This window comes from Balaenoptera ricei, chromosome 11, assembly GCF_028023285.1.
Source record: "Balaenoptera ricei isolate mBalRic1 chromosome 11, mBalRic1.hap2, whole genome shotgun sequence".
Lineage (NCBI taxonomy): Eukaryota > Metazoa > Chordata > Mammalia > Artiodactyla > Balaenopteridae > Balaenoptera > Balaenoptera ricei.
In genome coordinates, this window is record NC_082649.1 from 64,381,889 (window position 1) to 64,397,937 (window position 16,049).

The window sequence follows — 16,049 nt, forward strand, 5'->3', positions numbered from 1 at the left end:
GGCCTTATTTATTACAATAAAATGATTACTGGAATGTTTATATGTCTCACAAGTGTATTAAGGATTTGTTTTCATTAAGCCAGAACCCTCAAAAATTTCCTGTTAAACACTTTGAGTAGTGCTTAGGGTGGCAAATGTCGATGCTTGTTCATTCTTTGCTGAGGTGATTTGGTATAAAATTGAAGAGGCTAAAAAGGAAAAAGTTTTCTCTAGAAAAATATAAAAGAGAGAACCTAATATTTAAATCAGCCAACAGTCTTATTTTCCTGCTTTTCAGTACCATGATAATCTAAAGTTAATGACATAACTCTGGCATACTGTTATATATATATCTTCTAAATCATTCCAGGAAAGTTATTGTACCTACATTGTGGTTTTTGTTTTGAGAGTATCATATCATCATCTAGGGATGGTGTATATAATGTAACCCCTCTGTAGGCCAGACTGATTCTCTAGGCCTCTCTGGGCCTGCCAGAGAAGAGTCTTTATTATACCCTCAAGATACGAGTGTTCATTATTACTGGCTGAGGTTCATCTTACCAGCGTTCTTGTTTCTCTTTGGATAAATATGGCTTCTGTAGAAGTCAGTGGGAACTCCCAGCACACACACTGACACATCCAGGACACAGTCCTGGCCTGGCTCATTGTGTGTGTCTGGAGGCTGGAAAAGTGTCAGATGTATCCTTTCCTCATTTCAGTGACTTTCCTCATAGGGCTGGTTCTTCCAGCATCCCCCAGGGAAACTGGAACAAAGCCTGCCCTTTTGCTCGTTGCATTCGACAAGACTCACGCCTTTTCTGTTGCCCTTCTGTATAGTTCAGCCAACGCTGCCCCTGAATTTGAAGGTCGGGGAGGTGATGACCTTGGCACAGAGATTGCTAACACCCTCTACCGGATATTTAACAAGAGCAGCGTCGACCTGAAGTCCCTGTGCATTAATCCTCGGGAGCACTGCTGGATTCTCTACGTGGATGTGCTAGTAAGTATCACATTGCTGTACTGGCCATACTCTACCTTTGTTGGAAACCAATTGGCCTACTTTCCTCCCACTGCTTTTTCCGTCTTCAGTTGGATGCTTTCAATTTCCGGGGTGAGGTTAGTTGGGAAAAGATTGGTCTCCTGTAATAATTTTTAAATTAAATACAACATAGTAGTGCACGTATAATGCCATCCTACAGTAAAGTTACAGTCATATCATGGTAGCACCTAAAATTATCCACAGAGGCTGTCAGGGAAGAAGAAAACAAGAGATGCTCTCTAGATGGTGCCAACCGGAGTTGATGGGCAGAGTTTAGACAAGAAGGATAATGGAAAGATGATGAGCTCTTTACATGCATTTTCATGTAACCCTTACAAATGTTTTGTGAGTGGGCACTTGTTTTCCCCATTTATAAGTGAGGGAACTAAGACACAGAGAGGTCAAGTAACTAGCCCAGGAGGTCTCAGCTTGTGAGTAGCGGTACTGGGCCTCAAAGCCAGGTCTTTTTAGTGCCAGAGCTGGCTCGTGACCTCACCAAGCCATCCTCCCTCGAAAACACCCTGTAGCCCAGCTACTCTGAGTCCCTCGTTTCCCCAGTGAGGCCCCTGAGGCCCTGCCTCCTCCCTCTTCCAGAGACTGCACCTGCAGGAGTCTTTCTAGTCTAGCCCTCCATTTCCTTCCTGGTGCTTCCCTCCCAAATACTCATCTGCCCAGTTTTTGGCACTTGGCAGTAACTTTTCTTACAGCTGTGATTAATTTTGCCAGTCTCTTGTTCATGTACAGGCTCTTGTTGGGTCTATTTTATTCCTTTTCATTTAATTTTATGAACCTTGAGATTAGTGGCTACATCTTCCACTTCATATTGAGGGCACAGGGCTAAGCCAGTGACCAAACAGGTTCTTTAATGAATCTGAAGATAAAGCCCATCTTGTGGACTGATAGTGAACTTCATGCAAGGAACAGCCCAGCTGTCTCTAATTGTCGGCCCTGCATGAAACAGGGCGGGGCTTTCTGGATACTTTTAAATTAATTTGATAATAGATGGGCACAGCTAACCAAAAGAGAGCAGTGCTTACCATTGTCTAGCAGGTTAGGGCTGTTCTGAATGCTGATGCTAATGGGTAAAAATAATGAAATTACAAGTCCATTTGCTTTTTCTCATCTCTGGTAAGCAGGATGTATTTGTAGTTTGATTCCTACCAAGCAGGTAGTTTTACACGTCCTGGTTTTGAGGAGGCGGGAACTGGCAGCCTACAGTCATTACCGATAAGAGGCAGGCTTCATAGCTGCCCAGGGAGGTGCAGCCCTGCACACTTGTGGTTTGGTAGGAGGCTGGCCCAGTGAGGGGGCCTGATTCAGGCAAGAAGCCTGTTCTCTCAGTGCAGGCTCTTGAAAAACTGGTGAACATCATAGGGACGTTATCTCAGCTTAGAACCAGCATGCTTCTTCCATGAGCAGGGATATATGGTGAGCAGGAGTGTCTCGGGTGCATTGTGTCTTGGTCACCTGCAGGCCATTCTTTCTTTTCTTTCCTTCTTTTTTTTTTTTTAATTTTTGGCCACACCCTGCAGCAGGTGGGACCTTAGTTCCCTGGCCAGGGATTGAACCCACGCCCCCTGCAGTGGAAGGCAGAGTCTTAACCACTGGACTGCCAGGGAAGTCCCAGGCCTTTGTTTTTAAGACTTTTTGCATTTGGATTTCTTCTCTAATATTTTTTTAAAGGTTTCACTTATTTTGGAAGAAGATGTGAGCTTTTGAAATGTTGTCATCTTCAGAAAAGTTTTTAATGAATCAGAAAAGCATTTTAAAAATTATATTATTAATGAGGTAGATCACTTTTTATCATTCACATAATTGCTTTCAGCCTTGGTGGGAACGTACTTCATGCATGTGAGGTAGGAGATAGGCTTTTGTTTGGGGAGTAAGTTTTTGTCCTACATCTAAAAATACATTGGATACATTGAGTCCATGTTTGAAGCAAGATGGTGGAAATCCAGTCCTGTCACTGGGATTGCAAAAGATGAATCTCCTGTGACTTATTTTTACCAACTGGTCTGCGTAGTCCTCAGGCAGAGCCCATCTTTCAAACAAATATTCACTGGGCAGCCTTCCATGCTTTCATACTTTTATTGTAGGCACAATTACTTGAAACCTATTATAGTCAGATGATCCACCTGTTTCCAGTATTGGTTTTTTCCCCAATTGCATTATTTTATGAGTAGAAATTTACCATCATGGAAACTTCATTCATCTTTGCTCTTCACAGTTCTTTAATGGCATACTTTTTACCCCAAGTGGGATAGCTTTGGACTTCATTGCACTGATGGTGTACAGGCGACCTTTGGTGGGGAGGTGGGTCACAAGGCTTGTCTTGCGAGGGGCCCCAGGAGTGGTGATGAGACCCGCATGTGGTCTGTGGCACTGCGCATGGGAGGGAAGGTGGAGTGGAGGAGCCATTGCAGCACCGGCAGTGGCTGTGTGTGGTGCCAGGAGGTGCTCAACATGGGTGTCTGAGAGGACAGTGGGGGGAAACCCAGGAGGAGCAGGATTTCTGTGGGGAGGCAGGTTTTCTACTTGGCACACTGTACCTCCTAGCAGTATGGTTTGGAGGTGTACCTTATGAAAAGAAGAGGCTAACAGAATAAGTTGTCCTGTTCCCCTAAAAGAGCCATTGTAGTATTTGTGCATCTGACGGGAGGTGCATCTGTGACCAAGTGTGTCTTCCTTCCCCTTCCCCAGCTCTGCTCCTGCCGCACCTCTGTTACAGGAGGGGTTTTCTCCTCAGTGAAGGTGGACACCTATGACCTCTCTGGGACCACAGTCCAGTCTCTCTGTAACACTAGTTGTCTGGCACCTCCCCGTTTCCTCCCAGCTCGAGTAGGCCTCTTCAGACAGCCCAGTCAGGCTGCTTTGGGTCTCCACATCCCCCCGACTCTCCCCCTGCTTCTTGGCTGTGCCACTGTGTTTAGCAGAAAGATTCTAGCTAGCCTGGGCCTGCTTGGCAGCAAGAGAGGAAGGTAGGGTCTCTGAGCACCTCTTATGTGCCAGGGATGTAGGGATGTGATCTCATTTAGTCCTCATGGCCACCCTATAGAGAAGCATGGCTTTGCTTCACTGAGGGGGAAACCGAAGCTCGGAGGACACCTGGCCAGCAAGTGGCTGAGAAGAGTGTCAGACGCACGCTGCCCGGCCTGGGTTCCTTGTCGTGCGGTACCCTGTGAGGAGCCAGGCAGGCAAGCTGAGGCCTGGAGTTGGGTGCCTGCCCTTCGGGGGCCCCTGAGCAGATACTTAGGGTTCAGCATTCCGCCCTCTCGATTTCATCTTTTGGTGATAAGCCAGAATGTTGAAAACCAATGTTTGTGTCCGGCCTTAACGGGACGTGGTGCTGGACAGTAGAAAGAGCTCTGACTGGCCGTCAGGCCCCTGAGCCCACCTGTCAGGGAAGGGTTGGCTGAGGTGCTCTCCAAGTCCTCTCCAGCTTGGAGGCTTCACAGCTGCTAGAGCAGACGTCAGCATTTATCTAGCACTTTCCTTGCATAAAGCAGATACTGTGGACAGCAGAGTGTAAAACGGTGGTCTTCACCCCTGGCCAGTCATCAGGACCACCTAGGACCTGGAGTAAAATGCAGTTTCCAGGGCCTCACCCTGCATTGTTAATAAGCTCCCTGACCCCACATAGCCAGGGTTAGGAACCTGGGCTGTCAACAGTGAAGATGGAGAACATGCAGATGCACTCAGACAGTCTGTGAGGACAACAATGGGAAGATGAAAGAGCAAATTGGTATTTATCTTAAAACACTTAGCTGACGCCTACTATGTGCCAGGCACACTTCTGAGGGCTTTACAGATACTAAGTTGTTCAACACTTCTGGGAGATAGTGTGGCTTTCACCCTCCATGAGGCCCAGAGATGTTAGGTCCCACCCCGGGTTATTCAGTTACCCAGCAAAGATAGGAATCAAACCAGACTGTCTGGCGCAAGAGTCTAGCAAGAGGTGGGGGCCATGCTGTAGTCTGTACTTGAACCAGGGTACAGGAGAGCTAGTCCAGTTGCTAGACAAACAAGCTGCAGTTACAAAGCCAGTTGGTAATACAGGCTGGGGGATCATATTCTAATAAGCAGTAATTATACCAGGCTGTAGGAAAGATGGTGTCTGCACTGGAGGTTTGCCCAGAAAGCTTAAAGATGGGAATTAGAGTTTGCACTGCCTATGAATGAAGTGCATGAGACGTGCCAGGTATGATTGTTGATTCTTACTAGAGTTTGGAAGGCCTGGGTTTAGGGCCTGCCTGTCTTCCATAAATAATCACCAGGTTCCTCCTTCCTAGCAGCCCTTCCTCCTGGGCTCTGAAGATAAAGGAATGAACAAAACCAACAGGGTCCAGCCTCACGAGTTGACAGTTCAGATGAAGAGGAGATAGACTCTAAACAAACGCACATGGAAGTACACAACTTTTCTTTCTACATGTGACTTCCTCTCCTCTCTTCCTGTTGGCTTTATTCCATAACTCAGGCCAAGGTTTCTTTAAAATAAGGAAGAAGGATGTGTTGCCTTCTTCTTAATAATGTGCTGTAACCCTCCCTGTTGAATGAGCACACGAGTACAGTCAACACTTTTGCTCATGGGCAAAAACGTGTGAAAGACCTTAGTTGTTACTATGCTTAATGTAGAACAGGGAGTGTTAGGTGTTTGAGCATCAGATGTACATTGGTAATTACGTGCAGTAGTAACTGCACTAATCAACATGGCCCTGGTGGCAGCTGCAGCATCAGTGGCCACCATTTTTTACTTGTTTAGAGGCCAGGCATATGTTAGCAAAGATGAGAGTAACACTTGCCAAGTGCAACTGAGAGTTACCTGGGGCAAAACGCAGGTGATGAGTTCCTCCTTCAGTGCAGGCCTGACTGGCTGAGGAGCTGCACCACAGGCTGAGGCCTCTGAGTGCTGGTACCACAGCCAGGGCAACAAGGCAGCGCCTGCGGTTAGGGTGAAGACCCAGTGTGTGTCAGTGAGCCAGGAGAGCAGCCACGCGTTCTTGTCTTTATAAACATTTGGTTGGCACTTCTCAGGAACCAGTGTCCTTTACTTGGGATAATAATTAAAGTAAGAAATGATGCTACCTTCTTCTCCCCCTCACTCCCTGTCTCCCTTAGCTGCTGGAATGTGGTGGAAATTTGTTTGATGCCATCTCCATTGCTGTAAAGGCTGCGCTCTTCAATACAAGGTACGCCTTCCTGGAAACAGCCCCCTGGGCCCGTGGAGAACCTGAGCAGACACCTGTGATGGGCCACTGAGGGCACTGCTACTGAAGCTCGTAGGAGAAGATAACAAGGGGTTTCAGCATTGACAATGGTGGTATTTAATTTTAAGCTTCAGAAAACAGATTTTATAAGTTATAACTAAATATATTTCTGTATTTATTTTTTTGGATTATTATTTTCATAAGTAAACATGTACCATATAGAAAAACATTAGAAAACTACAGAGCAGCAAAAAGAGTAGAAACCAGAGACACAGTCAGTTGTCCAAATACTGTCACTAGATAAAGCTCCACGGAGACAGGGGTTTTGCCTGTTTTGTACTCTGCTGTCTCCCCAGCACCATAAACAGTGCCTGACACATACTCCTTGATTGGACACGTGCATGTTCTCAAAGCAGGGTAGCAGCCTGCTGTTTGGTTTAAGTTAAGAGCAGGAAATGATGATGCCAGTGTGGTTCAGCTTCCCAGACAGGCTGTGTAGCAGAGGACATGGCACTAAGCTTTCTTGGAGTTGACATTCCCTCTGACTGTTTGATGATACGGCCTTTTCCTTCTCTATGCGCAAGGTTCTTTGAGGAAAGTCTGCAGCATTTGAAACTAAGTGTGTGGAGGAGGCTGTCCATTCCATGAGAGAGCTTACATTATGGTAATGGAGGGTCCTAGGGTACTTGAAACTGAGGATTAAAACTTCTAGGGATATAGCCTAAGGAATTAATTGGATAAGTGAGCAAAGATATTATTCGAAGATGTTTATCCCAGCTTCTTTGTAGTGATGAGAAGTTGGAAACAACCTGAATGTCCCAACATAGGGGATTGAAATCTACACAGCAGCATATTTAGTATGTCTGTAAATATATATATCCCCAGATGGTCATTGTGGTTATTTTCCAGTGCTCATATCATGGGTGATTTAAAATTTATCTGTATTTTAGAGTTTTTCTGTGGTGAATTTAGACTACTTGCACAATTTAAAACAAAACAAACAAAAACAAAGTTAAATAAATGTAGGTCAGAAATTGCAGGATGGAATATTTGCTGAGAATGAAAGCTATAGAGTCCCTTGACCCTAGCTGTGCCACTAGACTCCTGGCTGACACTAGTCAAGGGTGGGCCTGGCACTTGTGGCCACTGTGAGGGCTCGAGTACCAGATGCCATCAGCAGCAGCCTGGGCTTGGGCTCCGTTGGAGAAGAAAGGAAGTCGCCATCTGTTGTACCTCAAGCCTCAGAAATTACTTCCTGTCTGCCAGCTGGTTTCCATGGGCACCAGGGCAAAAAGGGAGAGTAGGACCAGATGAGGCTGTTTGGCTGTGGGGGAGGTGTTGGGCAAACTGTACATCAGGATGGTAAACCCAGCTGCTCAGGACGGGGAGGACACCTGTCATGGCCATAGCTGCAAGTCTCATTCCCAGAGCAAGAACAGCCCTGCAGGCAGCAAGGGATGGGGACTCGGCAAGGCACTGGGTCCTTCTAGTGTATGGAGAGACCTTTTGTACAGCCAGGGCCTTTTAGAAGGGTAGAGGCCATTCTCTCGACAGTATCCTCTAGCCCTTCTGCTGAACCATATTGTGGCCAGAGGGTTGGGAAGGGGTGTGTCTGTGTGTGTGTACGCTTATTTTTTACTATACCAAAATTCAAACTGGTTACCTGATTTGTTCAAATAGGATATTACTTAGTACTTACACCCTGGGGACCCCTGACATGGAGACTTCATCCAGGGCAGACCCTAGCAGGACTCCTTAGTCCTTGTGGACATTCTCTGGCTGAAACTCCTTTGCTCTGGACGTTGGCTTGTGTAGGGATGGCCAGCAGGCTGAATCATAAGGGGCTTTTGTTAGAGGCACAGGGAAAAGCACCAACACTGTTTCTATAACAGTAGCTGGCTGGACCACCTCTTCCTTCCTGGCTCCACCCCACACTGGAATGAACTGACTTTATGGCTTAAATATATTTTCAGCACTCAGCTCAAGAAACAGAACACTGCCAGCCCCCCAGAAGCCCTCCCACCCTGTACCCCCATGCAAGTCGCTATACCCACAGAGGATAACCACAGTCCTAAAACAGTAGATTGGTTTGTGCTTGATATAAATGGAATCACGCAGTGTTTTCTCTATGTCTGCCTCATTCACTGAGCATTATGTTTTGAGACATCTGTATTGTGGCCTGTAGTCATAGTTTGCTTTTTGCTGTAGGGTGTTCCACTGTGTGAATATGCCACAGTTTATTTAGCAGTTCTTCTGTTGATGGATCTGAGTCATTTCCAGTTTTGAGCTATTGCAAATAGTGTTAGTAGATAATGCAAAACAGTTTTCCAAAGTGCTTTTACCAAATGATACTCCCATTAGCAGTGTATAGAGTCTGAGTTGCTCTACATCTTTGCCAGCCCTTGGATTTCTTTTTGTCTTTTTAATATTAGCCGTTCTGGTGGGTATACCTTGGTATCACATTTTAGTTTTACTTTGCACTTCCCTGATGAATATTTAAGTTGAGCACCTTTCTGTATGTTTATTGGCTATGTGAATAGCCTCTTTCATGAAGTTCCTGTTGAAGTCTTTTGCCCATTTTTCTGTTGGGTCGTGTGACTTTCTTTTATGTTTGGTAGGAATTCTTTATGTAATATGTTAGTTTATATATACACACACACACACACAGAGAAATATTTTCTCCACTCTGGATTATCTTTTAGTTTCCAAATAATGCCTTTTAATTATTTATTTATTTATTTATTTAGGCTGTGTCGGGTCTTAGTTGCAGCACGCGGGATCTTCGTTGCAGCATGCGGGATTTTTAGTTGCAGCATGTGAACTCTTAATTGTGGCATGTGGGATCTAGTTCCCTGACCAGGACTTGATCCCGGCCCCTTGCACTGGGAGCATGAAGTCTTAGCCATTGGAGCACCAGGGAATTCCCCAAATAATGCCTTTTGACAAACAGAAGTTCATAATCTTAATATATATTATATTATACACACAGAGGCATATTTTGTTTTACTGCACTTCACTTTATTGTGCTTAGCAGATACTGCGTTTTTTACGAATTGAAGGTTTGTGACAACGCTGCGTTGAGCAAGTCTATCAGTGCCATTTTCCCAACAGCATTTTCTCACTTCATGTCTCTGTATCATATTTTGATAATTCTCGCAATATTTCGGACTTTTTCATTATTCATATATTTGTTATGGTGATATGTGATCAGTAATCTTTGATGTTACTTACCATTGCAAAAAGACTATGACTTGCAGAAGGTTCAGATGATGGTTATCATTTTTTAGTAATAGAGTCTTTTTAAATTAAGGTATGTGCATTGTCTTTTTTTTTTTTTGGTTTTTTGTTAGATAAAATGCTATTGAATACTTAGTAGACTGCACTATAGTGTAAACATAACTTTATAGGCAAAAAATTCATGTGACTCACTTTATTGCAGTAGTCTGGAACCAAACCTGCAGTATCTCCAAGATGTGCCTCTGTGTGTGTGTGTGTATTCAATTATAATATAACTGAATCTGTTATTTTTTTCTCCCCTTTACAGTGAGTACTTTCTGTCCTATTCAATAAATCTTTGTCTACTCCAAGGTCATGAAAATGTTCTTAGTTTTTCTTATAAAAGCTTTATTGTTTTATCTTTCACCTTTACATCTGCAGTCCATTTGGTATGTGTATGGTGAGAGGTAGGGATCCGGATTCATTTTTGGATATCTGGTTGACTAAGCATCATTTTACATTTTATTTTTTTAATTTATTTTTTATTGAGGTGTCATTCATTTACAGTATTATATTAGTTTCAGGTGTACAACATAGTGATTCAGTATTTTTTTTTTTAATTTTACTTATTTATTTATGGCTGTGTTGGGTCTTCGTTTCTGTGCGAGGGCTTTCTCTAGTTGCGGCAAGCGGGGGCCACTCTTCATCGCGGTGCGCGGGCCTCTCACTCTCGCGGCCTCTCCTGTTGCGGAGCACAGGCTCCAGACGCGCAGGCTCAGTAGTTGTGGCTCACGGGCCCAGCTGCTCCGCGGCATGTGGGATCTTCCCAGACCAGGGCTCGAACCCGCGTCCCCTGCATTGGCAGGCAGACTCTCAACCACTGCGCCACCAGGGAAGCCCAATGATTCAGTATTTTTTTATGTTATACTCCATTTAAAGTTATTATAAAATATTGGCTATATTCCCTGTGCGCTACAATATATCCTTGTACCTTATTTATTTCATTCATAGTAGTTCATGCCTCTTAATCCCCTACCTCTTTCTAGCCCCTCTCCCCTTCCCTCTCCCCAGCATCATTTTTTTTTTTTTTTTTCCGGCCACGTGGCATGCGGGATCTTAGTCCCCTGACCGGGGATCAAAGCCGGGTCCCCTGAAGTGGAAGCGCGGAGTCTTAGCCACTGGACCGCCAGGGAAGTCCCTGCCTAGCATCCTTTTTTAAAAGACCTCCTTTCCTCACTGCACTGTGTCACCTGTACACTTTTGGCAGGGCTGACAGGGAGTTTAGGCATAGCATGACTTCATCTCGTGAGGCACAGGGATTCCAACTCAAGAAAAAGAAGTTATCATCCTTCCTTTCAGTTAGTGGGAATTTTAATTGTGCTTCTGCTTCTAGGATACCAAGAGTTCGTGTTCTGGAAGATGAAGAGGGCTTGAAGGACATTGAACTGTCCGACGACCCCTATGACTGCATCCAGCTAAGTGTGGAGAACGTCCCCTGTATCGTCACCCTGTGCAAAGTATGAGCTTATATCTCATGGTTTTTGTCTTCCCTGTGGATCTCCTTCAACCCCAACCCGTTAATGTTACCTAATAGATTGAGAAGTTATAGTTTCACAACCCATATAGAAGTAGTCTTAACCCAAATCAAATAATTTTGTTATATTAGAGACCACTACCACGAGCAGCTCTTTCTTTTCTTTTTAACTGGAAGATAATGGCTCTGGTCCCAGGAGCACACGAGTGGGTTCATAGTAACAGTAGCCAGAGTTTGCTAAGCTCCTTCTACCTACCAGGCATTTCACCAAAACACCCTGAATGCATATTTCCTTTAATTCTCTCAACTCTATGGTGTCTACGCTGCTTGAGTAGTAAAAGGGTGGTTGAAAGGTGGACACTGTCCCCTCTGTGGCCCTAATGTCCACATCTATGAAATAAGGGGGTTGGAGCAGGGCCTGGGTGTCTAATACATCAAGTGTGGTTTTTACATTAGCACTGAGGCCTGTGGAGCGTAACACCTGGCTGATGCTGATGTGTAACTGGCACCGCCCAAGGCTGTGCAAAGAGGTCTGTTTTGGCTGAGACTGTCGCTGATTCCATGCAGGATTCGTTATATAAAAATCAGACTGAACCAGTCAGGTTTAATTCCACCAGAATCGCTTCACCCAGGCTCTGGTAAAGCATTGGGACAACCGGAGCCACCTGCCCTTGACTCATTCTTGAGCATGTCCCTTAGCATGGGCCCTCTTGATTCGTCTTTGTCCTCAGTGAAACTTCCAGGGGCCTGTTAGAAACCCCCTGGTTGGCCTCTGACTTGGAAGGTCTCTGAATTATAATTCCAACCACCCTTCCCCCTACCCCATATTTCCATTTCATGCTTCTGTTACACTGCTTACACAGTAGCCTGCGATAGAGTGATCGAACGGTACTTCAAATATTTTCCATATGAGCAGAAACTAAAATAAGACCTAAATGGGAGATACAGGTTCTTTGCTGGTGTAGATATTCCCTCCACGAGGCTCTCAAAAGTGGGGATCTGGGATGTGCGTTGCCCACGCACGTGCTCTGCTGCCTGACTTTGCAGATCGGCTATCGGCACGTGGTGGATGCTACTCTTCAGGAGGAGGCCTGCTCCTTGGCCAGCTTGCTGGTGTCCGTGACCAGCAAGGGAGTCGTGACATGCATGAGGAAAGCGGGAAAGGGCAGCCTGGACCCAGAGAGCATCTTCGAGATGATGGAGGTGAGACTGGTTCTGAGGCAGGTGCTTGGACCTGGCTGGGAGTGCTGGCTGCCTCCTGCCCCCTTGGTCACACTGTGGGAATTCTCCCCATTGACCCCCTTCACCCCAGGCTTGGGGCTTGGAGAGCAGCTGGTATGAGCCAGATGTCGCTGAGCTAGCTGAGGTGAGGGCTCTGGACCAGGAAGTGGCGACCTGCTCATAAGAGTCTCTTATGATCTCCCTCTCTCATCCTCAGTTCCACATTTCTGAATGAGAATATTGGACTGAGAAGGTGAAGAGTTACTTGTAACTCCAAAATCCCAAGTTTCTGTGATTTGATGAGGGAATTGAAATCCTGGCTGACTGCCTCCTGTCCCTTGAAGGGAGTGAGCAGAGGTGGAGCCAGGGGGCTGAAGGATGGCCATCTCCCCATTCTTCGTGGGTCTGGAAGTGTTTAAGTGGAGATGAATAGGAAAGGTGGGAAATCCTCTCGATTGGCAGATTGCTCCCCTCAGGTCTCCTCGGGCCTGGCAGCACCACTAGGGTGCTTTCCAGCTGCTCTGTACTGATTGGTCGACAGGTCTGTCCCCCACATTGGCCTGGAAGCCCCTCTGCGGCAGGGACCAGGTCCTGCTGACCTGTGTCTTTCCAGACCTTCCTTCCCTCGTGTCCACCTCGACTTTCCAGAAGTCTTTGAGGACTTTGAGACTGACAGACAGACTGACTGACTGACTGACTGACTGACTGAATTGCCAGGAACAGAGTTAGCCAGCCCCAGTTTTTTGCTTTAGGTAACCACTGCCTCACAACACATGCCCAGAGGTCATCTATACTCTTCTTTCATTTCTAGAAATAGTGACTTCTCACTGAAGACTCTAAGCACTTAATGTCTGTTTTTATTTTTGTCATCTTACTTGGAAGCAAAAGATTGGCCTTGTGTATAGTGTTGAGGGCCCAAGCATAAGCTCTGAAGACAGACTGCCCGGGTTGCAAATGCGGGCTCCGGGCCACAGTTCCCTCATCTGCAAATGGGGATAACAACAGTAGTAGTGCCTGCTGCTGCGGGTGTTGTGAGGGGTGGGCAGGCTGAGTGGAGGGGAAGCACGTGTCAGAGCGTCTGACGTGTCGTCACTTTGCAGTAAGTGTCAGCTCCTACTCTGTGCCCCATTGAGCACCCTGAGTTCAGGTGTCTCCAACTGTGCATGGCAACAAGGGTTCTTCTTAAACAAAAGCTCTTAAAAAGCTTTATAATAAGTTCTACCAAAGGCCTCTAGATGAGTGGCTCTCAAATCTTGTTTTCGAAGGAACTCCCCCCTCATCCCCCCCCCAGGAGAGTTTGATGAGAATTGCAGTATCTAAACAACAACAAAAACAGTAAATAGTTAACGTTTATTGTGTGCTTACTACGTGTCAGACCCTGTTTTTAGTGCTTTAAATAATATCATGTCATTTACTCCTCAACAACCCTGTGAGGAAACTGTTGTTACCCTTATTTTTATAGACGAGGAATTAAGGCACGTAGAGAATAAGGAACTTGCCTACAGGCCTCACAGCTTGTAATTGCGGGAGCTAGGATTCAAACCTGGACTGTGTGCCTCCAGTCAAGAGCTATTTTAACCTCATAAACCAGGTCGGCCGTGGATGGGTGGGAGAACCAGAGTGCTGTCCAGTGAGCTGGGCTTCATCCTCCCCTGGGGCTCAGGAATGAGGTCTGCAGACCTTGCTCAGAGGGACCATGGCCCTGAGGCCCTGTCTCACCCTTTGTCTCGCACGGGGAGGCAGCATTCTGGAGATGCCGCTCGTGGTAAAGCTTAGAAACTCAGGTTGTTGTGCGGCTGCCACCCCCAACCTCTGCAGTCTCTTTCCTGCAAGTCCAGGTTCAGACTTCTCAAGTCCTGGTGCCCTGTCTGTCTCATCTCCTCTTCTCCTCTCCCTGCCTTCATTCACATGAATAATCAGTTCCCCTACTTGATCAACTTGGACATTTTTTCTTTTTTCTAATGTCATGATAAAAATCTTTCCAAAGTCACTTTGGACCTTAACCCTGACTTCGCATTTCATAGAACTGATCACTCCCCAGCCTATAGACTGAGATCTTCTCTTCATACGAGTTTTCAGTTAATTCTTGGAGTCTCATCCCTTGTTATAGTCAGGGGTCAGGGGAGAAGGCACACAGCCCTAGGGAGAATCCACCTATGACTAGGAGGATTAGGGTGGGGGTCAAGGCCTGGGTGCCTTTCTCCCTGACATTGTTGGGAATGGAACCAGTGGCACAGGTGAAACTAAAACTGCTATGGGAACGTGGAAGGCTTGATGAAGAGACTTGCAGTTGGTTCACTGTATTCTTAAAACGATTCATGGGACAGAAAAACAGTTGCCTAAAGAAAGATTTTTGTTGTATAGTTGGGTTTTTTTTGCCGGGGCCCCCTTCTTTCTGCTGTGTAGGAAATCTTGTGGGTTGTCTTACCTCTTGATCTGTCTTGATTCCAACATTTCACGCCTTTAGCATCTCTGCATGTCAGTAACATCAAAGACTCTATCCGGGTATTGACTTTGGTCCTATCTGAGCAGGTCTCCTTTGGTGGCAGGTGAATTAGAAACTGCTTATTAACATGGGTCCTCAGCACCATCTGTTCCTTCATCAGACAGATTTTTGGATTCTCTGTGGCCTCCCCATGCCTTCTCACTGCAGCACAGTGGCTGTAACCAAGACCTGATTGGGTTGACAGTTTTGCTGCTTCTAGTGGCAGCAGCTAAGGACTGAGGCAGCCTTTGTTGCTTGCTGCTTTGGGGTTTGCCTTCTTCTTCTTCTCTTTTTTTCTTTCCTTTTTCAAAATGGAAGTTTTTCCAGAATGCAACTACTATGTAGTTGGGGTTTGGGGTTTGTTTTTATATTGACTTGTTAATTAAAGTCCTGTAAGGCAGATGGAACGCGTGCAGGTTTACAATGGCTAGCTGGCGGGGAGCTTCTCTTGGTCAGAGTGTGTGTGCCTCACAAGCGGGCCTGTGCCCTCTTCCATCCCTTCTCTGTCCTGCAGACCAGCAAGCGCGTGGGCAAGGTGCTGCACACCTCCCTACAGAGCGTTCTACACAAGGAGGAAAGCCTGGGGCCCAAGAGACAGAAAGTTGGATTCCTGGGATGATTTGCACATCAACCCCCAACTGCCACGTGTTTGTTTTCTACTTTTCCTTTTAAGCTGAAGTCTGTATACATTTTTCTTAACTATTATGAATTTAAGGCAACATTTGTACATGTAAAATTAAAGTCTGTTTTCTGGTCTGGCTTGATATGGCTAGAGTTCCGCAGCTATAAGCCAAGATGCCATTCAGTGACCCCTCAGAGTCTGACCCTTGTCTAGTGAATGACAACTAAGTCCAGAGGTCTGCTCCAATGCCAGGGCTCTGGTCACAGGCCTCCCCAGGGAGACTTATCACCTGCCACAGGAGATCAGAACAACAACATCAAGACCTAGCAGAAAAGTGGTTCAAAGGAAATGTTTATGATATGTATATTGTCAATATTTCTCCCCTGTAGAGCCTTCAAAATAAGAATCACACACAAAAAATAAATTCGCCTCGTGTATTTGGGGGCTTCTTGGTAGGGGAGGTGGAGGAGGCGCTCTGCTCCAGGTACGGACCCAGGGCTTCTGCCTGGCTGGTGAGCCTTCCCGAGTTTTGGGGGAAGCCCAGTTCTTGCTTCTTGCCCTCCAAGAGATTCCCAACCTAGCTCCCCTAGAGTCTGGGACTTAACATGTACTTTGGTCCTTAGCCAACCTTTCTTATCACTCTTGTTTGGAACTTGCTTTGTGTTTTATAGCCACTCCCTGGTGTTTTGTAAGATTTCCATGTTTTATCAGCATTAAGAGGGCTGCTTTAGAGATGTTGTCATTTGATT

At 45.9% G+C, this 16,049-nt stretch overlaps 1 protein-coding gene across 1 annotated transcript in view; it reads left to right on the top strand.

The window, feature by feature from the left end:
- The window catches only part of EXOSC7 (exosome component 7), a 29,583-nt gene extending 14,141 nt beyond the window's left edge, over positions 1-15,442 (top strand). The window contains exons 4-8 of the mRNA XM_059937609.1: positions 817-979; positions 6,134-6,204; positions 10,832-10,955; positions 12,020-12,175; positions 15,193-15,442. Of these exons, the coding sequence (XP_059793592.1) occupies positions 817-979; positions 6,134-6,204; positions 10,832-10,955; positions 12,020-12,175; positions 15,193-15,297 (619 nt within the window). The 3' untranslated portion in view covers positions 15,298-15,442. The remainder of the gene's footprint in view (positions 1-816; positions 980-6,133; positions 6,205-10,831; positions 10,956-12,019; positions 12,176-15,192) is intronic.
- The last annotated feature ends 607 nt before the right edge of the window (positions 15,443-16,049 follow it).